This window comes from Heterodontus francisci, chromosome 3, assembly GCF_036365525.1.
Source record: "Heterodontus francisci isolate sHetFra1 chromosome 3, sHetFra1.hap1, whole genome shotgun sequence".
In the NCBI taxonomy this organism is placed as follows: Eukaryota; Metazoa; Chordata; class Chondrichthyes; order Heterodontiformes; family Heterodontidae; genus Heterodontus; species Heterodontus francisci.
This window is the reverse complement of record NC_090373.1, coordinates 126,610,814-126,635,424: the sequence shown is the minus strand read 5'-3', so window position 1 is coordinate 126,635,424 and position 24,611 is coordinate 126,610,814. Positions and strand designations below refer to the sequence as shown.

The 24,611-nt window shown below is 44.0% G+C and overlaps 1 protein-coding gene across 1 annotated transcript in view; it reads right to left on the bottom strand.

Annotated features, from left to right (window-relative positions):
• Positions 1-24,611, bottom strand: part of LOC137367139 (PC3-like endoprotease variant B) — a 650,040-nt gene that overhangs the window by 585,345 nt on the left and 40,084 nt on the right. The window contains exon 3 of the mRNA XM_068028579.1: positions 19,799-19,863. Within this exon, the coding sequence (XP_067884680.1) occupies positions 19,799-19,863 (65 nt within the window). The remainder of the gene's footprint in view (positions 1-19,798; positions 19,864-24,611) is intronic.

The following is a 24,611-nucleotide window of genomic DNA, read 5'->3' as shown; positions in this document are numbered from 1 at the left end:
AGGGAGCGGGGTAACAACAATGGGGATTGGTTGTCGGCGGGGGTTAAGGGGAAGTGATGGGAAGGGGTAAAGTGCAAAGGTGTCGAACTTTGGTGGGGGGGGGAAGGTCAAATTCTCAATATTCGAATTTGGTGGAGGGGGACGGGCAGGAATTTCTGCAATGTCATTGTGAGGGGGGGGGTGGAAAAATGCTTGGGAAGGTAATTTACTTGATTTTTGCGAAACTTTCACTTACCTGGCCCTTTAAATTTTAATGTCCATTGAGGGCTGTAAGCCCTTTAAATACGGCACCATCGCCTGCGCATTGGCGCCGGACGCCGTTGCTGGTGACGGCTCGCCTGCCCTCGCCACGTCATCGCATGGGGCAGGCGCCGTGGACATGGTCATGAGCCGCCACATTTGAAATTGCGGCGGATCCGTCATGTGGTGCCAGTGCGCACGGGCCAAATTCTTTTATGGTCGCCACCTACTTTGGCTACTTAAAATGCAGCCCAAAGTATTCATTAAGAACCATACCACCATCTTCCGCCCCAGCACATAGGTTACCTTTTTGGTCTTTTATGGGCCCTACTCTTTCCTTAGTTATCCTCTTACTCTTAATGTATTGATAAAACATCTTTGGGTTCACCTTGATTTTGCTTGCCAATATTTCAACTCAATATATTTCAACTCAATAAATTTCAACTCAATATTTCAATTCTTTATTCCAACAAGAGAGAATCTAACCATCTCCCCTTGACATTCAATGGCATTACCATTGCTGAATGCCCCAACATCAATATCCTGGGGGTTCACATTGATCCGAAACTTCACTGGAATAGCCAGGTAAATACTATGGCTACAACAGCAGGTCAGAGCTGGGAATTCTGCAGTGAGTAACTTATCTCCCGACTCCCCAAAGCCTATCTGCCATCTACAAGGCACAAGTCAGGAGTATGACGGATTACTCCCCACTAGCCTTGATGAGTGCAGCTTCAACGACACTCAAGAAGCTTGACACCATACAGGGCAAAGAAGCCTGCTTGATAGGCACCCCATCACCGCTTTCAACATTCACACCCTTCACCATCGGTACATTGTGGCAGCAGTGTGTATCATCTACAAGATGCACTTCAGAGGCTTGCCAAGGCTCCTTCAACTGCATCTTCCAAACCCATGACCTCTACCACCTAGAAGAACAAGGAAGAAGGCACATAGGAACACCACCACAATCTTGACTTGGAACTATATCACCGTTCCTTCACTGTCGCTGGGTCAAAGTCCTGGAACTCCCTCCCTAACAGCACTGTGGGTGTACTTACACCACAAAGACTGTTGCGTTCAAGAAGGTAGCTCACCACCACCTTCTCAGCAGAAATTAGGGATAGGCAATAAATGTTGGCCTAGCCAGCGATGGCCATATCTCATGAATGAATTAAAAACATTCACCAAAATTTGGGAAAGATGATTTGGGCTGGATGGATACTTTGTGAATACTCTTTCTCATGTAATCATCACACATTTTCCTTTGGACCATGAGGTAGCAGAAAGTATCTTAACATGTGGCCTGCTGTGGTAAAGCATTCATATAAATTAACCATGCATTTTTAGATAATTTCTTTAACACATAAAATGTCCTGAAATGTTTTACAAAGGGGAAGAAAAACTAAAAGAGGTACAAGAATGGGCATCAAACCATGGTACAAGAGTTGGAAAAGAGCAGAGATGACAAAAAAAACTTGGTTGAAAAGTTGAGGTTTGAGAAGGTCTTTAAAGATGAAGAATGAAGTAGAAGGATGGAGGGAATTAGGGACTAAGCTCCATTGAATAGGGCCAATGTAGCAACAGACTCTACCACCAATCATGGGTTAAAGAGAGGGTGTGATGGACAAGAGGTCAGATTTGAATGATCAAAAGGGGTGGAAGGGGATTTAAGGAATGGAGGAATGTGGCGGCCGGAGACCACGGAGTGATTTGAAGATAAGGATGAGGATTTTAAATTCAATGGATTGGGGAACAGAGAGCAACAGTTGAGCCTGGGTGATGAGTGACTGCCACACAGTGGGACAGGATATAGGTGGTTGGGTTTTGGGCAGTTTTGGAAGGTGGAAATTGGAAGCCTGCCAAGGAGAATATTGGAGAAATTGGGTCAAGGTGATAAGGAGGGTTGGAAGTTTCAATTGCAGTGGGGTTAAGGCAGGTAATGTGCAGAGGTGGAAGTAAGCAGTCTTGATAATGGATAGACATGGGATTTAAAACTCAGCTGTTAATCGAAGTTTTGCATGGTCTGGTTCAGCCTGAGCACATGGCCATGGAGGGAAATAGTTAGTGGTAAGTTTATGATGGAGGCCAAAAACAATGGCTTTGATCTTCCTGAGATTCCCCTGGAGGATATTTTGACTTATCTGGTTCCTCACGTTGAACAGGCAACCTGAAAGTTCAAAGAGGTTCAGTTAAGCAAGGAATATGGTGGAAAGATAGAGCTGGGTATTAAAATGATATGTATGAATATTGACCCTACGTATATGAATGATGTCAGCATTTAGAGGAGGAAGAAGAGGTGGCCAAGGATAAATCCCTGAGGACTCTTGAAGTGACTGTACAGGGTTGGGAAGCAAAGCCATTGCTGGGGATGCACTACTGTATTTGGACAAATAGGCGTGGTGTTTTTGCATCCAACGGCGTCTCTTACGGCGGATCCGGAAGTTGGCGGTACATCTGTTTCCGCTCCTTTTGCCGGTTCCCATGTGATTATGTATTTAAATTTAAGTGCCAGCGGTGGGCATGGGAGACCTGTGCAATCATGCGGCGGGGACAGATTCTCATTGGTGGAACCTGTCGTCTTTCTGCAAAGCACCATTAACTCCACGGCTATAAATCATTCGCAGTGCAAGCCTGGAGGTTCATCAGCCTGACCGATCTTGAATCTTCCTTGGGACATCTTTATTCATATTGCTTAATTCAAGTATTTTTTTTCCCCCCTTCATCCCTTACAATCTCTCCCACCCCAGCACCAACCCCCCTTTATATCTGACTCCTCACACCCACACCAGCACCATCATTGCAGCCAGCAAGCAGTGTCCCTCCCCATGGTCAAGTGATGCCTCCCTGCAGGTTCATCTTCAGGCCATCAGGGAAAGGCAGGACGTGCTCTTGCCAAGGGATGGACTCAGAAGACCCTCCCACCTGACCAAGCTAGCCTGGATGGAGGTGGCAGAAGAGGTCTCGAACTGTGGAGTCACCCGTAAAACCGTACAGTGTCAGAAATGTGTCACTGACTTGCTTAGATCTGCGAGGGTAAGTGATGTTGCCCAAGCTGTACAAATGTCTTGCACCTTGGCATGGGCAGTCATGGAATGCGTGATCAGCCTTGGTGCCAAATATCAAATGATTGTGCAGAATGTGTAAATGTGGCATATATTTACACTTGGATGCAATGTGCGAATGAAAGTCCAGAAAGAATGATTTTTTTATTGGCTATCCCTTGCAAGCAAGGATGATTGTCTTCCATGAGTCCAAAGATGGCTGATGAGGCCAATTTGGGATCTACAGACTTTATGGCATGTGGGGCATTTGTTGGCATGTGGGATGTTTGGTCGTGTATTATTAGTTCGGGTCATGGCTTGCTCTTATCGCCGCTCTCGCTTTTCCTCTTCATTTTGTCATCGTTGGGTCTCAAAATGCTGGGATCTTTCCCACAGACGCTGCCTCCATCTGGTTCAGTCTAGGGCAATGGTCTTCTAGGAGCTGATGTCAATGTTGTATTTATTCAAGTTGGCTTTCAGCAAATTCTTGAATCGCTTCTTTTGTCCTCCTCTGGTGCGTCTGCCCTGACTGAGCTGGAAGAAGACCATCTGCTTTGGGAGCCTGGTATCTGAGCTATATGAGCAACCCAATGAAGCCGATGGCAGATAAGCATAGCCTCAAGGCCTGTGGTGCCTGCTTGTGAGAGGACACTGATGTTGGTGGACCTGTCCTCCCACTTGATATGGTAGGATCTTCCACAGTCAGCGTTGGTGAAATGACTCCCGTGCTTTGAAGTGCCTCCTGTCCATGCTTCAACCCTGTACTGCAAGGTAGAGATCACGACCTCATGGTAGATCATGAGCTTGATTTCAGTTTTGATGTCACGATCTTCAAACACTCGCTACCTCAGGTGTTCAAAGGCTGTGCCAGCAGATTTCAGGTGATGCTGGATTTCTTCATCAATGTCAGCCTTCTGTGAAAGATACTGGATGAGTTCCCCATTTTCCAGGCACTCATCATGAATCCTAATCAATGGGGCTGGGGCATGTACATTTTGGAGCTTGCTGATAGAGGACTTTGGTCTCCTGAATATTGAGTGTAAGTCTCATCTTCTCATTTGCTTCCGTAAATACATCGACAATTCTCTGAAGATTCGTTTCTGACACAGCACTTACTGCAGCATCACCAATATTTTGGAGCTCAATGACTGATGTCGGGGTGGTCTTACTTTTTGATTGGAGTCATCTGAGATTAAATAGTTTCCCGTCCATTCGATAAATAAGCTGCACTCCATCAGGGAGCTCATCTCTAGTCAGACGGAGCATGGCAGCTAGCAAGACAGAAAAAAAGGGTTGGGGGCAATATCACAACCTTGTTTAACTCCTGTCTTAACCTCAAAAGGGTCTGTAATGGATCCATTGCTCAGGATCCCGGCTCACATATCACCATGAAGCAGGTGAAGGATGATGACGAATTTTGGAGGACATCCATACTTCAACAATAATCTTTCAGGGTGCCTCACAATTTAAAGAGTCGAAGGCCTTTGTCAAGTCAAGATCAGGAGGTTGATGTTGTTCACAATATTTTTCTTGTCGTTGGCGAGCTGTGAAAATCATGTCAGCAGTGCCTCTTGATGGTCTAAACCCAACCCAAGTCGGGGAGTAGCTCTGCAGCAAATGTAATGAGTGGTTCAGAATGGTTCTTGTAATGATCTTTCCTGCAAGATGCCTCTGTAATTTCCAGAGTTGGATGTGTCCCAATCTTGAAGATTGTCACAATAATAGCATCCTTGAGATCATTTGGGACTTTACATTCCAGATCTGTAGGATGAGGGTGTGGAGCTATAATGTTAGTTCCTCTTCTCCATTCCATGCTTAAAGATTTCAGTGGGGATTCCATCACCTCCTGCTGCTTTGCTGTTCTCCATTTGTGTGATGGCTTTCATCACCTCCATAGGCATTGGTGGAGGTCCTAGCTTGGCTCTAACTGAATGTTGTGGGATGGAGTTGGAAACACTCTCAGCAACAATGGATTCTTGATTGAAAAGGTCTTCAAAATGCTCCCTCCATTGGCAGCTTCCCTTTCCTTGATCAGATCTCCCCCATCCTTAGGCCTCAAAGGAGCTGGTCCTTGAGTACTTCGGCCATAAATGGTCTATGTGTCAGTGAAGAAGCCATGGATTTCATTCATGTTGGTGAGATGCTGAATTTCCTTTCCCTTGTCTGCCCACCACCTATTCTGGACTTAAGGACATCCCAAGCACTGTGGACACTCTTCCTCTGTTGTTGATTGAAGTTTGAAAGCTTTTCCCTCAGGCATTGTTGGAATTGATCTCTTGATTGGATCCTTCAGAGCTTCGATGTTGATCTTTCGTGAACATCTCTTCTGCTGCATCCGTCATCTGGGAGCCAGTTTGATGGACATGACTGAACGAATAAGTCGGTGATCGGTCCAGCTCCTGTCATTGCTCTGGTGGTGCGAACATCTTTTCCTGGGCACAGACGATGACATAATCAATCAGGTGCCAGTGTTAGGACCGTGGGTGTTACCATGACGTTTTGTATTTGTTCTTCTGACGGAATAGGGTTTGGTGATGATAAGCCCATGTTCTGCACGTTTGGTAAGGAGAAGAATGCCGTTGGAGTTGACATTTCCAATTCCTTCCCTGCCAATGGTTCCATTCCAGAAATTAGAATCTCTTCCAACTCTGGCATTGAAGTCTCTGAGACGAATAAGCCTGTCCTCTTTCATGCATGTCAGGGAGATGCTGAATTTCCTTTCCCTTGTCTGCCCACCACCTGTTCATCATGTTGCAGGTGGTCCTTTGTATCTCTGCCTTTGCTTGTTGGTAAGCCAGTTCCTTTTGCTTTGAGTTTGGGTCATTCTGCCAGGCACAGAAAGTCTTGCGCTTGCAATCAATCAGTTCATTGATATCCTGATCATTTTCATCATTGAAATCCATGGCTTGGTCAAGTTTGGCATCGAAATCTTCCTTGGTTTTGTCATCAGTGTCTGGAGTTGGGGCATATGCACTGATCACGCTGTATTGGCTCCTTGCCAGTTTGAGACAAAGAGTCATGAGTTGCTCATTGTTTCCAAGAGGGAACTTATGAAGCTGGTTGACAAGTTCATTCTTGATGGCAAATCCAACTCCGTGAATCTTGCGTTCTTCTGACTTTCCCTTCTAGAAGAAAGTATAGCCAGCTCGGTGGTCGTTGAGCTGTCCCTCTCCAACTTGCCTGGTCTCACTCAGAGCGGCAATGTCAATGTCATATGAACGGAGTTATTGGGTGTCAAACGCAATGCGAAACTCCGGGCATTCACTCACAGGTGTGTCCATTAGGGTCCTTATGTTCCAGGACCCAAACTTGACTACTTGTGTCTTTTGTGTGTTTCTACCGCAGAAGTTGATCCCTCTGGATGCAGCTATCCAGTCAGGAGAGGTGAGGCAGACTATGTTTCGGATACTTTTTCTAGCCCCCTTCCCAATAAGGGGTGAGCAGAGTGGAGGGCTGCTCAGTCACAGTTACAGCTGCCAAAAGGCACACCTGTCTCATTCAAGTGCTAGATGACCATCTTGTAACTGCCACCTCCGTGCCAGATCATGACTGGAAGCTTCCAGACATCACAATCCTGCTCCCATCACCATTTGCTGATCGCCGAAGGGCTTGGAGGATGCACTCGGAAAGGAAGAAGCCTGAGCGTGGCATCTTTTAATGTGATGAAACTGCTGCACATCAGTTTCCACATGTATCTTGCCGGAACAACGCCTTGATCCAATGGCAAGAAAACCAAGACAATTGGGAGGTTTTGTTCTGCTGCAGCCTTCATCCACGAACAGCCATTGAGATATTTCAGATGGCACATCTTCTCCGCCTGTTCTACCGTTGAGGACTTGTTTGCCAGACCCCCATCTGCTGAGTATGTCTAGAGTTCCTAACAGGCCTTCACGGTAACCGAAGTGGCCCAGGACATAGAGAGTCCCACAATACCTCACCCTGTTTTGCTTGACTCTTTCTCACTCATTGTCCAGGTTCTGCGGCGAGGACGAAGGGGTGGACTTTGGAACCCAATCAATGATGATGATGTATGTGGACAATGGGTCTGAGGAATCCTTTGACATTTCATTAAATCAGCACTTTCTCCTACAGGATTAACAGTCCGATAATCAACAGGAGTGGACCAAAACAAATGGAGGAGTGTCCAATTTAAGAATCCTGACCCTAGCAGAGGAGGAGGCAGTAGACGTGGCTAGAGATCGAACAATTGCTGACAGCAAGGCAGAATCGTCAAGGCGTAAGGGTGAAGTGTTCTATTACTGTTGTTGCTTGATGTGAACACGGAGGAATGTGTGAAAAAGTGGTGACCTCATGATGTAATGATGCTTAAAGTGCCTCTGTTTGTGTTGCCACTGCAGGTGCCTGCACTTGACCAGCGGAATGCTGCAAGGCAAAACCACCATCTCTGGGGATGATGCCACCAATACCCCAGAGGGTGCATTGTCACCTGCCTCTTCTTCTACCTCTGCCAGCGCAGATACATCCACACGGTCCATGGGGGGTTTGAGATTCTAATCTGGGTCACAAGCTGGTGTTCATGACACAGACACATCCTAGCAGCTGAGGGAGCATGTGCCAGCCGGGTCCCCTGACAATCGGAGGACTGCTGGGGATCAGGCCCCTGCTCAGCCCTATGCTCATGATGGTCTGCTGTTTGAGGCTACAAGAGATCTGCAGAGAAATCATGGGGAAAGTATGTCGGAGATGCCTGAGGTCATGCGTGGCTTTGCACATGCCATGGAGGATTCCATGCAAGCCATGACGTCTGCCATGTCCCAGGCATATTCTCAATGGAGGGTTTGGCAAGCTCCATGGCGCGTCTGGTTGAGCGCTCGACACCTATGCATTCTGACCTGCACTCCATTGCTGTAGCCATGGGTTTGATGCAGCAGAGTCTAAGCAAGAGGGGGACAAAGAACCTGAACCTCACTCCAGGTGCTCCTTCCCCTTATTGAGAGAGGCAGGTGCCATCATGCACACAGATGGAGAAGGAGCACATGCCAGTTGGACCAGAGCCTTCCTCTCAGGACATCCTCAGGGTAATGGCATTTCATCTTCCCCTCCCCCCTGACATTGACCCCCCCCCCCCCACCTCCAGTAGCTCAGCCCACAGGGGATGCTAAAGCACCCAGTAGGATGGAACTCTAAGGCCCCATACTCCAGAGGATGCTGGCCACAGTCATCCAGGACAACGGGGCAGCACAATGAGCAAACTGCCTCAACCTCAGCTGCTAATGTTGGGGTGGCACCAAGACGTAGTGGAAGAAGAAGAAAAAGAAAAATTAAGGAATTATGAGCACAAAGATGGCACAGGTGGTTATAATAGCGTACATTCAAAGTATAATAGTGTGAAATACATTTATTTGATTCACTTTTCATACATTTCTAGTATGTCATTTAAAGTTTGCGATCGGAAAAGGAGAATGATTATTCTCGCCTAATGGCTGGCACGCATTTATGTTTTCAAAGGATTTTGGAGAATGACCGTTGTGTTGTTACAGTTGACGTTTGTGCCTTCAGTCTTCAATGACAGCTGCTTGCTTCATGAAGATTTTTCGCAGTATTCCATAGCGATATGCCTTCCAAAGTAAGTTCTGTAGGCCCTCTCTTACAAGACTGGTATAGAAGCTGCTGCAGCACCATTGCAACTCGGATCGGTTTTGATGTGCAGGTATAATCTAAGCGCTGTAACGGTGTAGCATCTTATGTTTCAGGGGTTATGCCTGGATGCAAGACACTATTACCATGGAGAAACAGGTAGTTTTCAACAAAGTTCATAACAGACAGGACGTCAAGCTCATCTCCACTGCAGGTGCAATTGTTCATGTTCCTCGAGGCGTGTTTCTACATTACAACAATGATTCAGGTCACAGGGTTATTTGAACATTCTGTGAAATTGAAGTTTCTAATGTTTGAGCTTCACTTACGTAAGTGCAAAAGTCCAAAGATAAGGTTCTCTCTGATGTCCCTTGCACGTCTCTCCATGGCTCTAACATCCATAACATTCTCCATCACATTATTGTCCTCCACCTCATGCTCACCATATTCATCCTCATCTGAGGAGGACTGCTGCTCCTCCTGTTACTCTGCATGCAAATATGTCCCTGTTGCATTGCCAGGTTGTGCAGTGCAGAGCAGACAATGATCATTTGTGAAACCTTCTGTGGTACATACTGCAGAGCCCCTCCAGAACGGTCAAGGCAGTGGAAGTGCATTTTCAGCAAGCCATGATGATGGCTCTGGTGGATACGTGAGCAGCACTGTATCTCTTCAGCTGCGCTTTGGGGATGCCGCACTGGTGTCATTAAACATCTCCAAAGGGGGTAACCCTTGTCACCCAGGATCCAGCCGTCAACTTGGCCTGGTGCTTTAAAAATCCCTGGTAGCTGTGAGTCTCACAAGACATATGAGTCGTGACGGCTCCCTGGGAAGCAAGCACAGATCTGCATGATTTTTCACCCATGGTTGCAAACTAGTTGAACGTTCAAAGCATGAAAGCCTTTGTGATTCACAAATGCAGCTGACTGGTCCCAAGGAGCTGTAAAGGCCACATGAGTGCAGTCGATCACCCCTTGCACTCTATTGAAACGAGCGATGGCACAGAAGGCTGCAGACCCTGCTGCCTGGCTTTCTGCATCTACTATGAAATAGATGAAATCATTGGCATGATGGAATAGGGTATTGGTCACCTCTTTGATGCACTTATGAGTAGCAGCCTGGGAGATGCCATGTATGTCAGACATTGAGCCCTGTAAAGCACTGCTAACAAAGAAATTGAGTGCAGCAGTAATCTTGAGGGCAACTGGCATGGGATTCCCACCAAAACTATGCAGTTGTAGGTCATGCTGAATGATTGCACAAATTTCAGTGACCATCTCACATGACATCCTCAAACGTCTCTGGCATTGACTCTTGGACATCTGAAGTTAGTTTGTCCTTGTTGGGTGGTTGCACTGATGCACCAGCACCCATCTTCTGTAATGCCTTCCCTGGATGGCCTTGTTCTGAGCAGCTTCCCCCTCTTGTGCTGCCTGCTGCTGGTGTTGCGGCATCAGCCGTTGAGCTGCAAGAGCCATCCCCAGTCACATCCTCTGCTTTTCTTCCCATGGTAGGAGACCCATTCCTTTGCAGCTTTGCAACTGTTAAAATGAGACCAGTGCTAAAACTCACCCACGTTTTGCCATGGAGCTTTACCATTGAAATAATGAGCAGATAGCTTGTATGTGACTCACATTGGTCTCCTCCCAACTGATTTGTAATCCTTGAACGGCCACATAGTTTCCAGTATCATTTGGCAAAACGGTGCATGTGACAATCAAGGTGAGTTTCCCCACCTCCCAACCGCCTCCTGCCACCTTCCAGCATCACCCTTGACTCACCAAATGTTACCTTACACCTTCCCTCTTTGATTCTTTACCTTGGGCCGGATAACTATAAACCAGATAACATGCCATCCCTCGTCCCTATTCCTACACCTGTGACCATCGAAGTGCCGACTCTAACCCTTGATCCTCGAAAAATCCACCTCGAAGTAACTGCCGAGTCCCATTCCCCTCCCTATGATGATATTGAATACCCAACCCTTAGTCTCGACCTTCCCCCTAACCGAATTCAACTGCTCCCTGTGACTGAGACCGTACCCTCCACCAGCCAGTACCCTGTGTTCAGCCCATAGCACCTTGACGTGGACAGGACTCACCCTTCCCTTTAGGCCCGTCATGACCATCACTCTAATCTTCTGCTCAGAATAACCCCCCGGCCCACCAGTTAGATGCAGCATCAACAACACCGAGTACACACCCTGGATGCAACAATTTTCCCTTCCCTGCACCTCCAGACACTTAAGACCCCATCCTGTGTCCCGCCCCCCTCCCCCCCCCCCCACCCCCATGCCTTCCTCTCCATTCCTGCTGGTCTCAAGCCTGGAGTCAAACAGCCATTCCAATGTTAATCTTCTTTGTGCCGAAGAGTTCAAGAAAGAAAACCACTGACCTCAGACACAACTGTACAAAGCTGACTTGTGCACACCACCTTTAAACAAGCGTGAACTGGGTGCCACGAGATTCCCATTCGCCACTAACTTAATCTGGCAGGCAGGACTTAATTTGAAATAATTGTAGGGTATTGAGTATTCATGTTATACAAATGCATGGAAAGCTGGACTCCACCACAGTACAGGGTGAACCCCGGACTGCTGCAAACATACTACTGACTTACTTCCAAAACAAAATCCGTCATCAGGAATACAAAATTTCAACTCATGCCTAATTAAGTCACCTTGCCCGCCATGAAAGTCACTCTTGCAGGCCCCATAAAATTTCCTCCTAGGAGTGGAACCATGTGAGGATTGTCATGCAGATCCCCACCTGCCAAGAATGAGGCACATTGGTTTTGTCATATGAACATTGATTTTTAACTGTTGCTGGAGCGAGGAAATGACTTGTTGAACAGATCAGCCGTGGCTGGAAAAAACATTTGCATACTAACAGATGGTGCTTGTGCATGTAAAGGACCATTCCCTGACACATTCAACCCACAATAGATGTTGATCACCGGACAGTGGGGGGGGGGGGGGGGGGGGTGGGGGGGGTGGTGGGGGGGGAGCGCATTCCAGAGCCTGCTGGGGTGATGCAATTCACAGAGGCCAGGACTGGTTGGACCAGCTGGTCACATGACTAACTGGATGCTCCAGGGTTTTTTGAACTAGCCACAGAGAGTTTGTACAAAAAAAAGATTGTTTGCTCCTGGACTGAGAAGATCTCTCTCGTCTGCTCCCATCTCTTTCTCACAAGCCTTTGAATCCACTGAAGACACATAAACCGCTAGAGAGAAAAGTCTCCTACAGCGAACAAGGTTTAAAAAGAATACTGTGCCCGAACGAAAAGCAAGAACTACCTATAATCAAGGACTCTACAGTGAGCTCAAAGAACCATAACAAAATCTCTTTAGATATTGCCTCTAACTTTTTCCACTTTATTTTTCTTCTGCTGTTTTCTGTCGCTGTTTGCATGTGTGTATCGCATATGTATACTAGCGTGGGTGGGTCATGTATCCGTAGGCTTCAACCAAATTAGAGTTTAAGTTTAATAAATATCAACCTTTCATCTTCAAACCTAAGACAACCTGTTTGTGCTGGTTTCTTTGCCTTATAATTGGAAGTTAATGAACAAGGATTCACCAAGAGGGAGCTTTAAACACGCTGTGTTTAAAATTAAACCCTGTTACGGTAAGACCAGGTGAAGGCTGAGAGGGACCCCTAGACACCTTTCTCACCTGGATGTTAGAGTGGTTGGCTGTATCAGATGCTGCAAAGCAAGGCATGAAGTTTCCCAACACCCCATCTCCGTTTGAGAAAGCTAGTGAAAATCTTCTCCAAAGATTCTAAATGTCACATGCTAACCTGCTGAGTGCTACGAAAAAAAACCAACTTAAAAAAAAAACTTCTATCATTATAACTGTTTTTTTATATTTTACTTCAGGGCCAATGTAAAGGGAGATATCATATTGGTTAATGAAAGGCAATCAAACAGATAAGATATTTGATAAATGATTGGCTAAGGGGAAACACCATTCACTTTTATGTACGGCAACCAACAAAACCCAGCCCATTAAACTTTTAAAAAGTCACAACAAAATTTAATAGGCAGTTGACCGTTTGAAATCTCATTAAGAAAATCTTTCACAGTCTGTGTGCTACTGAAGTGAGATGGCACATCTGCCCTTTCTCACCTTTTAACCCATAAAGTGTTAGTTCCAGCATTTGTTATGCTAACCATATGGGGTTACTGTTTATTTATTGGGAATGTCTTAAGAATAATCTATTAACATGGTCTGAGCTTTGCGCTGTGACTATGGGTCATTAGTAGATGATTAATGGTGAAGGTTGCAGAGCAAAAGGGCACATAGTCATCAGAACACTGGGCGCACTTTAGCCAAAAAGAGCAGCAGTTCACACTTAACAGCAATTCAATGATGTCAAATGAATGGCAGCCTTTTTTTATATACATGGATCAAATTTACCCTGAAGAAACCTCAACAGACTTGTTCACTAGTGACCTAACCCACATTTACAGCCTGTTTATAAAATGAGGAACCTTCCCTTCTGAAAAAATAAATGACCAAATGAGATTTTATTTCTGTTCACCTCCATTAAATCTTTATGTTTGATCTATGAGTGTCAATAACATTACCTGGTAGTTGGATCAGATGAGTTATTAAGCCTGGGCATAAGAGGAAGATGATGAAATATGCATAGTTAAGTTGAAAATAAAAAGTAAAACACTGCCTGTACTATAAATCTGAAGCAAAAATGTAAAATATTGCAAATCCACAGCATACCAAGCAGCATCTGTGGAGAGAACAAAACAGTTAATATTTCGGGTGCAGACCTTCAAAACTGGAAATACTTTGTGAGATACAATCTTGGAGCTGTCCCAGGGTACTCTGAGAATTATTGTAGGATATGCACCTGAAACATTACTTTAACTTGTCTTTTCTCTTTACAGATGTTTGCTGACACAAGTGATTCCAGCATTTTCTGTTTTTATTTCAATGCTGTGTATAGAGTCGCCAACTCTGGTTAGATGTGTCCCTGGAGGTTTGATCATGTGGCACAAAATCACGTGATATTTGCCCGTAGTATGCAACCTTTATTTGCTTTAAAAAGCTAGGCCACACAAACCATTTCATCCAAGAGTACACCTTTGCACTCTATTTCTTCATCTGGAAAGTCCTCAGCTGCCTGTCACATTTATCAGAAACCCCTGTCTGCTTCCCTGCGTGCGCTCACATGCACGCACACACACGCACATACATATATCTTGGAGCTTCACTCCGATCTCACAGCTGCAAAGGCACTTGAAAATCAAATTCTTCGAAATAATGTGTAAATTATGCTAATATATCCAACGAAGCATTAAACTTCTAAAGACCTATGTCTGAGCAGTCACGTTAATTGAAAAACATACGTATTGAAATAATTTCTTGTGGAACTAACTGACAGCTCTATCACTAGCATTTCCAGATTTCAAGACACAATCTGCATTAAACATTTATTTTACCATATCCTTTGTAAACAATTGCATAAAAGGAGTGTTCTCTTACATATAAAAGAAACTTTCCAAAAGCACTAAAAGTACACTGGAGGAAAATGCAAATGCAAAGTATTTGTTCCTGATTGCTGGCAGCAGTGCTTGTGAGCTCAACCCTCCATTCCTGGAGACTCCAGGACCTTCCAGAAGGGTTGGAAAACCAGCCACTGAGAGGCACTGAGAGCTGAAGGGTGGGAATATAGAAATAAGAGTAGGCCATTCAGCCCCTCAAGCCTGTTCCTCATTCAATTAGATTATGGCTGATTGAGTATCAGCAGGCTGCATGGCATGCTCCAATCCTCTCCCAACTTGATATCCACAAATATATCACAAGAATTGGGAATGAGAATGTTGTCTTTCTTCCTATTGTAGCCCAGGACCAATGTCACTTTCGATCAGATCAGCTAATTCAGCATGAACCAGATCATGGGACCTCCTTAGTTTATATGATTGAGTACCAAACCTGGTGGAGCAATTACCCACAAAATATCAGTGGTGCTAAAGCCACAGATCATTAACACTTTAGAGATGTGCTTCTGCTCACTTACAATATTAGATTCTGAAAATGATTGAACTTACATAGAGGCAAAGCAGTGAAGAACAATTTATAACGGATTCAGATAATGCATTTTCAGTTTTAGGTGAACCCACACTAGCAGATTTATGTGAGCACTCCATTCTTCATTCTTTTCACATCTGTACTAAATTTTCCCTGGTGATCCTAACTATATTTACTGCTAATTACCCCCTTAAAGCACATATTTATAGGCAACATTTTTGTACAGTACATCACTGTAATACCCCACCCTCCCAAACTGATAGGTAATACATCTCCAGCACACAGGGGCCAGACTCCAAAGCACATCTGTGATCATTTCTTCCTCTTAATCATTCATTTTCCAGTCATGAGCAATAAATAAATTAGTCTCAGCTTTATTTCGAGAACTTAATTTTAGATTTCTGGCCTTAATGCTTGTCTTGTAGTTAAGTGGTTCACAATCAGAGGTAATGACTAACAATCAGCTTTCTAAAATATAAGTGACTGTCGGTTAAGTGAATAGAATGTCATGCACAGTTTTGTAAAATTTTTGTTCAGGTTACACATTTTGGCATGCTTCGAGTTCAAATTATCACACGCTGCCTTTTAATGTCTCATGACTTATTTTAAAAATTTAGCAAGTTCAAAGTACTAATCACATCCATTACTGAGGACTTCAGCAAAGCTTCTACCATAATTTAGAACACACAAGTAATAGACTTAACTGTAATTCTTGCAAAAATTTCACTAGGAGTTCCTAAAACCAAAGAATCATACAACACAGGAGACCATTTGATCCATCATGTCTATGCTGACTCTTTGAAAGAACTATCCAATTAGTCCTGCTCTTTCCCCCATAGCCCTGTAGCCTTTTCCTTTTCAAGTATATATCCAATTTCCTTTTGAAAGTTACTTATTGAATCTTCTTCATTATCCTTTCAGGCAGTATATTTCAGATCATAACAACACATTATCTAAAATAAAACTCATCTCAACTCTGGTTTGTTTGCTAATTATCTTAAATCTGTGTCCTCTGGTTATCAATCCATCTGCCAGTGAAACAGTTTGCCCCTATTTACTCTATCTTCATAATTTTGAACATCTTTATTAAATCGCCACTTAAACTTCTCTGCTTTCAAGAGTTCTAATGTGAATTGTTTGCAAATTGAACAAAACATTGCAGCAAAAAGGTTACATGTTGAATCAAGTCTTATTTTTAATTATTATTACTGATTAAAGGGTAATGTTAAAAAACGACTGAATTGATGACCAACAATATCTGATAAAGCTGTGGTGATGATGACACAAAGGAGCACAACTGGATTCTATAGTTGTCATTCAGACAGTGCTGAGACTCCGAAAGCTCCTCAAAAATGGTAAAATAGTAAGAAGCATCAGAACTTCCAGTGAATGGTAAAACTCTGCACATATTGTCGGGAGAAAATAGGTACCAGGAAATGTGTTAAACACTCAGAGATGGCACTTTTCAATCAGTTGCTGCAGAAGTTACTCAGGAAAGTGTCCTCCGCCCAATCATCTTCAGTTGCTTCATCAATGACCTTCACTCAAACATAAGTTCACTGATGATTCCAAATCTTCTGATAATGAAGCAGCATATGCCATCCCATAGTAGGACTTGGACAACACCAGGCTTGAGGTTAACAAGTGACAGGTAACATTTGCACCTCACAAGTGCTTAGTAAGGGTTACCTCAGGTAAAACAAATATCAGCTATCTCTGCTGACCATTAATGGCACCACCATGGTTGAGATCCCCATCAATATGTTTAGGGTCACCTTTGGCAAGAAGATTACCTGGCCCATACAACAGCTAGAACAGCTGGCAGAGGTTTAGGATACTGTGATGAGTGACACATTTTCTGACCTCTAAAAGCCTCGCCCACTACCTACAAGGCTAAAGTGAGGATTGCAATGCATAGTGGCTGCAGTATGCACCATTTACTGGATACATTGAAGAAACTCATCAAGGTTATTACAAGAGTTCCTCCCTTCCCTGCGACATCTACCAGCAAGTCTAGCAAGAGCAGCAACATCATAGGAACACCAGCACTTGAAATGTCCATTTGAATTACACAACATCCTGACTTGGTTGCAGATCACTTTTCTTTCATTGTCACTGACTCAAAATTCTGGAATAGTCTACCCAATACTATCGTGGGAGCACCATCACCATAAAAGGTTGCATTTATTTGAGGAGAAGACTTCCCACCATCTTCTCAGGGCAACTAGGGATGGATAATAAATGTGGCATTGCAAATGTCGACCACATCCCAAGAACAAATAGAAACAGTCTTTGCTCAGCCAATTTATAACAACCCAGAATTTCTTCACAGTCTTCAGCGCTTAGACCATTATTACACTATTATGGCACCTTATATTGTGCTAACAAAACCAGGAAACTTGCATTCCGTGCATTATGCCATTTAAACGCTGCAAATGTATTTGATGCAAATATCCACAATCACGTTAACTCTGCTTCTCTTTCCACAGATGCTGCCAGACCTGCTGAGTGGTTCCAGCATTTCTTGTTTTTATTCCACAATCTTCTTGGCAGATTTGATGACCCATGTGCCTAAGCTTTGTGTGGTTTATTTGCATAGGAGCATTATTCACCTTTTTTATTCCTCCACTGGATGTGGGTGTTGTTACCAGGCCAGCATTTATTGCCCATCCCTAATTGCCCTTGAAAAGGTGGTGGTGAGCCACCTTCTTGAACCGCTGCAGTCCATATGATGTAGGTACACCCACACGGCTGTTAGGAAGGGAGTTCCAGGATTTTGACCCAGCGACAGTAAAGGAACGGGTGATATAGTTCCAAGTCAGGATGGTGTGTGAATTGGAGGGGAACTTACAGGTGATGGTGTTCCTGTGCATCTGCTGCCCTTGGCTTTCTAGGTGATAGAGGTCGCGGGTTTGGAAGGTGCTGTAAAAGGAGCCTTGGTGAGATGCTGCAGTGCATTTTGTATTCGGTACACACTGCAGCCACTGTGTGCCGGTGGTGGAGGGAGTGAATGTTTAAGGTGGTGGATGGGGTGCCAATCCAGCGGACTGCTTTGTCCTGGATTGTATTTAGCTTCTTGATGGAGCTGCACTCGTCCAGGCAAGTGGAGAGTATTCAATCACATTCCTGACTTGTGCCTTGTAGATGATGGACAGGCATTGTGGAGTCAAGGGATGAGTTACTCACTGCAGAATTCTTAGCCTCTGACCTGCTCTTGTAGCCACAGTAATTTTATGGCTGGTCCAGTTCAGTTTCTGGTCAATGGTAAACCCCCAGGATGTTGATAGTGGGGGAATCAGTGATGGTAATGTCATTGAATGTCAAGAGTAGATGGTTAGATTCTCTCTTATAGGAGATGGTCATTGCCTGGTATTTGAGTGGCACGAATGTAGCTTGTCACTTATCAGCTCAAGCCTGGATATTGTCCAGGTCTTGCTGCAGATCTGACACCACTACTGCACTCTGGGTAAGTTAGACACAAAGGAATTATGTGCAGCCAATGCTCCAGTTACCTGATTTAAGCGGAAGTGAGGAATTTGAGAACTTTGAAGACTTTACGTGCTGACTTCTGGCTTTACAGACATTTATGCAACCAATTTTTTTCACAGTTTTTCTTACTAAGGCTCACAGTTCACCTTCACAGTACTACAATCCCATTTCACCCCTACAACATTCAACTTTCCAACATCCCCCCTCAACTCCTGGCATTCCTACATACTCAGAATGGCTCTGGAGATGATATGGACATACGTCATGCTTATGGAGGTGGAGGAACAGCAGTAAACGGTGGTGAGGAGAAGGCGGCAGCATGGCAGTAGATATGCCAGAATCACCACCCTCCACATGGCAAGACTGAGACTCCAGGTTGGCTTGCTATCTGGGACATCAGGGAGTCAGTCCATCCTGTCTTCTACCTCTTTCAGGAGGGTTTGAAGGTCTTCCTGTGAAAAATTCACAGTCCCATTGGTGAGATGTTGTACTGACGTAGCGCCCCAAGGCTACAGCTGGCCTGTGATTGCTCATGGTTCTGGCAAGCGGTGCTACTGTCGAGGTTTGGAGATGCCAGAATAGATGCAGAGCAGTCGAGAAAAGAATCTCGGCAGCCTCCCCTTTCTCTCCCAAAGTGCTTTAATGAAGACTTACAAAGGCTGCATTAAATCTGCACTCAAGTTCCCTGGGGCATGAGCTGCTCAGTGAACTGTTGGAATGTAATTACGGCAGAAGTTACACCATTTCATATGCAAATTAACCCACCCAGGATACTTGCATGCAACTCCCTCTGCTGGTGAATGACTTAATTTTCCTTTGCAACAACATTGAGGAAATTAAGCACCAACGTTATTTGTAGTAGTGGACCAGATTGTGTTTTTTCAACTCACTTTTAGGTATCTGCTATTGACAATATTGCAGTTGAACCTCTGTTATCCGAGATCCAGAGTGGATAATGAAAATTGGTGGGAATTCAACAGTCCCTGTAATCTGACCTAACACATAAGGTCCAACAACACCCCGCTGCAGGAATAAAGACGAATACAAGACAAACAATATAAACTGAATGTAATCTTTCTTGGGTTATGAGGCTGATTTATGTTAAAACTGAGATTACTGACTGTGCAATGAGGCAATATATCATACGAGGCTTTGTCCTGTGAAAATCCGACCAGATAATTAGGAAGGCAGATAATTCATACACAGATAACTGAAGATTCATTGTAAACAAGATAAAACTTTGGAAATTTTGATTGTTTATATAACTTCAAACAGAATATTTTAATGACATGTCAAAACTTTATTCACTTGTAAGTATCATTCAGCCTCAGATTTTCCTGTTGAAGGAACAAATATTCAGCAATAGGGAAACATACCGATAAATCTTCTTATTGTGGGATACTCCATGAGCTTTACGGAGATCGAAACTGGCATTTAAGTCCTGAAAAGTAATTAAACAACTTTTATGTCTTTATATTGGTAATGAAAAATACAATGGTTCAGTAATCGCAAAAATCACAATAAATATTAACTCACATGCCCATTTTTGCCAAACTCCAGACCTGAGCCCATTAATTCTACCTCCCTTTTCCTTTCTCCTCTTTACCCTGCTTGGGCCCTTCTCTCCCATTTCATCCCCTTCCTGTCATCTAGCCACACCTCTTCCATTGCTCTTCTCTCAGCTACTTTGCCCCCTCTAATCTGTACCCCAACCCTATGCTGTGACTCTGCCATCCTACTCTCAATTAAATATTTTGAAGTCCTAAGCCATTGGTTTCAGCACCCATTACAAATTCTGTTCCCTCACTACGATTTAATCCCATGCCCAACCTGTCTCAAGCTCAAATAGACTGTTCACAATTTTGGTGTCCTATTTGACTTTGAGATGACCTGTGGCACCATCGACTTTCCATTACAAAGATCGTCAATTTCCATCTCTACACTTGCCTCAGCCAAACTGCTGCTGCAACCTTCATTATTGCTTTTGTTACCTCCAGACTCAAATATTCCAGTGCTCTGCTGGCTCAGATCTCTCATTCTCCACACTGTGTAAACTTGAACTCCTCCAGAACTCTGCTGCCTGCACCCCATTGTACACCAAGTCCCATTCACCCCTGTGCTCACTGGCACCCAGCCCACTGACACCTCCAATTTAAAATTCTCATTCTTGTTTTCAAATCTCTCAATGTCCTTTTTCTGCCCTATCTCTGTGAACTCAACCAGCCCTACAATCCTCCAAGAACTCTGTGTTCCACTAACTCTGGCCTCTTACGCATCCCTGACTCTATTTTCCCCATTGGTAGATGCGCCTTCAGTCGTCTGGACCCAAAACACCAGAATTCCCTCCCTGAACCTCACATCTCTGTACCTCTTTATCCTCCTTTCAGACCATCCTTAAAACCTAGCAATTTGACAAGCTTTTAATTGCCATTCCTAATATCTTACTCTTTGGTTTAGTGTAATTTTTGTCTGATTAAGCTCTTGTTAAGTGCCTTGGGACATTTTCCTACATTAAAGGTGTTATATAAATGCAAGTTGTTGTTGTTACTGAAAACTAGAACAGAATTATCTGCTTGTGCAAGACTTTTCCATGCAGTGATTTATTGGCCTTTGTTTTCACAGGAAGCTTTTAGAAGTCCCTCTTTACTGTTTTAAATTAATTACCTGGAGAATCATATATTTTTCAACACTGGAATACCGTAAATATTTAGGACCACAATATGACAGATTCATTGTTCTGCAGACTTACAAATATGAAACACCATTTCCTATCTTGTTCAGTCAAACAAGCAAATAGAAAACTGATAAAAACATAAAGTGCTAGAAATACACAGTGGGTCACATTATCTGAAAAAAGAAATGATAGGTCAATATAATAATAGGTTAATGTAATGATAGGTTAATGGCAATCTTCAAGACAAGAAGTAGAATTCCAAATCTCTTTATGGGACATAAGTAGGCAAATTGGGAGGGGGGAACAGGTAAAAAAATTTACTTAATGGCCTGGATTTTGCAAATGAATGAATGGCAAAAGCTGCCCGCAGACCTCTGGTGGGCTTTTGTGTAGCAACTTACTGTCATTAGCATGCCATTTAGTGTGGCAGCAGATCGGGACCTGCGTAAACAGGGAAAAAGCGGCACAGTGGCACAGTGGTTAGCACCGCAGCCTCACAGCTCCAGGGACCCGGGTTCGATTCCGGGTACTGCCTGTGTGGAGTTTGCAAGTTCTCCCTGTGACTGCGTGGGTTTTCTCCGGGTGCTCCGGTTTCCTCCCACAAGCCAAAAGACTTGCAGGTTGATAGGTAAATTGGCCATTATAAATTGTCACTAGTATAGGTAGGTGGTAGGGAAATATAGGGACAGGTGGGGATGTTTGGTAGGAATATGGGATTAGTGTAGGATTAGTATAAATGGGTGGTTGATGTTCGGCACAGATTCGGTGGGCCGAAGGGCCTGTTTCAGTGCTGTATCTCTAATCTAAAAAAAAAATCTAAACATGTCTCTTCAACCAATCAGGTTGAAGAATCCTTATGGAAACATGCAGTCTAAACAATTTGCCTACTCATGGGTGGCACAGTGGCGCAGTGGTTAGCACCGCAGCCTCACAGCTCCAGGGACCCGGGTTCGATTCTGGGTACTGCCTGTGTGGAGTTTGCAAGTTCTCCCTGTGTCTGCGTGGGTTTTTGCCGGGTGCTCCAGTTTCCTCCCACATCCAAAAGACTTGCAGGTGATAGGTAAATTGGCCGTTGTAAATTGCCCCTAGTGTAGGGAGGTGATAGGGAATATGGGATTACTGTAGGGTTAGTATAAATGGGTGGTTGTTGGTCGGCACAGACTCGGTGGGCCGAAGGGCCTGTTTCAGTGCTGTATCTCTAAATAAATAAATAAATAAAAATAAAAAACACTGCACACGCAGATAACAGAAGTTGCTGTCCAATTTACTCCATAAAAACAATGAGTGCTGATCGCTTCATCATTATGCCTACTGCAAATTCTGGGCCATTATTTCCTCCTCCTCCTCACTCACACCATTGATTCACCTCTCTCTGCTCTACCTCTAGAGATTCATCCCTCATCACTCTGATTCCTGATGGCTCTACAGTATTGGGAAGTGTGGAAATTGCAACCTCCAATCTGTTGTGAACCTGATCTACTATCTCCACTGGCTTTGAGAGGGAGATTAGGAAAGCTCCACATCCCAAAAGCATTCCCTGAATCTCTCACCTCGGAGAAAAAAGTAGTCACATTATGAATGTTCATCAGTCAACCAGGAGATGGAAATATCAGGTGGTTGGAAAGGGAACTAAAACATGCATGGGGCAGCATAGGGATCTGGTTACATGTCATGAGGATCACATCAAATAGTCAAGAAAGAAAGACTGATTAAAAAAAAGTCTGGCAATTAGGGTAAGGGTTTTAATTAGTCCAGCTCCATGTGAACACTATCCAGAAGGTACAAAATTTGTCAAGGTCTGTTTTCATGTTCAGCTGGAGAGGGCATTAACTGGACCTGCGTGGTTGAAAATGGCAGGTTATGCACCATATCAGCATTTAGAAGCTGTTTGACATCACAATCCGCCCACTCTGAATGCTTCTGGTGCACACACAGCATGCCTACACTAGTGACCTATCAGTCAGGCTGCGCCAGTGCATCGGATGTGGCCGAAAGCATTCTGGCTGTCATTTTTTGACTTCAGCAATTCCATAGTGCCAGAAACATCAGCATTATGGATCCCAATTTCATGGCCAGAGGGTCTTTTATTTTGGTCTTCTTTTGAGTTGAATTTCAAAGTGTTTAGCAGTGTTTTCATAGGCAGTTAGCAGTGTGCTTAAAAGTGTTCAGGAGTGTATTTAAAAGTGTTTAGAGGTGTGTTTAAAAGTGTTTAGGAGTGTGTTTAAAGGTTTAGGAGCTTGAGGCGGGGGATGAGGGAATTGCTGGTGTTAGGAGTCCCTGCTTCTGTTCTCCCTTCCCCCTCACCCCTTCTTAAACCACTGGCAGTGTCCCTTATAAGGCCTTACAAAAACTCCAACAGAAGGCTGGGCCTGGTCTAATTTGTGGTCCTTCTGCCACTCTCTTGCCAGGGCTGTGGTAGGACTGCAGATTTTCATCCCTAGAGTTTTTGCACTGCCTTTTTCTTCTGTGCTCTTGATACTGAGGCAAGTGTACTTACTAACAGTACCTGCAATATTACCTGAACATACATTTGCCAACCATATTTATGACCAGCACAGTTGGCAATTGCAGTGAACAGCAGCTAAACACACGGATATGTATTTCTTTCCCATTGCCAAAAGCATGATCTTTCCAGTCTGTGACTGTGAAAAATTGTGTTGTATTTTGGATTCCATTTACTAACTTAGTCAATGAAAGCAAATCGTTTTAGTTGATGAGGGATGAGAAACATGCAGCTTTACCGAGCATGGTGTTTAGGGTTCTCTTGCTCATGTACAGAGAAGCAGCAGTGTAATGGACACGTGCTATGCCAAATGATGATTTATAATCCATGGGTTGGAAACCTGAATTACACTTAAAAAGAAAGCAGGAGCCGAAGAACTTGAATTAAACTTTAAAAAGAAAGCAGCTAAAATAGCCACCGCAATTTGCATCAAAATACCTCACATACCAAGGTATCAACATGGAGATGAATGTCTGGATAGCCTCACTTCCATTAACAAGAAATTCAAAGCCATCTTGGAACATTAACACTGGTGGAGACAAATCTCAAAGGGAAGCAGTGAAACAATGGGACCCTGACAGACTAGAATTCTTAGACTTGAACTAATTAAATTGCAAAAGAGAGAATATACTGGTCAATCATGTGACAGACTCTCCATCTGTGTGAAAACTGGCAGTTTCTTTTGGCTACAGCAGATAAGCACCTAAGTTTGACCAAGTGGGGACTTGTCTCTCTCTCTTTCCAGGCAATGCTGTAAGTTTGAACCCTACCTGCGGGCTGCAAAATATCCAAGTCTATCATTGCTGCAAACTGAGACCCCGGGGAGAAAGCCATCTACATCACTGTCTCCAAGAATATCCTGAACCAGTTGGCCACCTCTACTAGCCAGAAACTTCAGGATCATGTGTTTAGTCAGAAGGCAATTGAATTATCAGACTCCACAGACTATATATCCTTTTATTTGTTCTGGACTCTAATCCAACCAAACTGTTCTTCTTCACTCTGTAACATA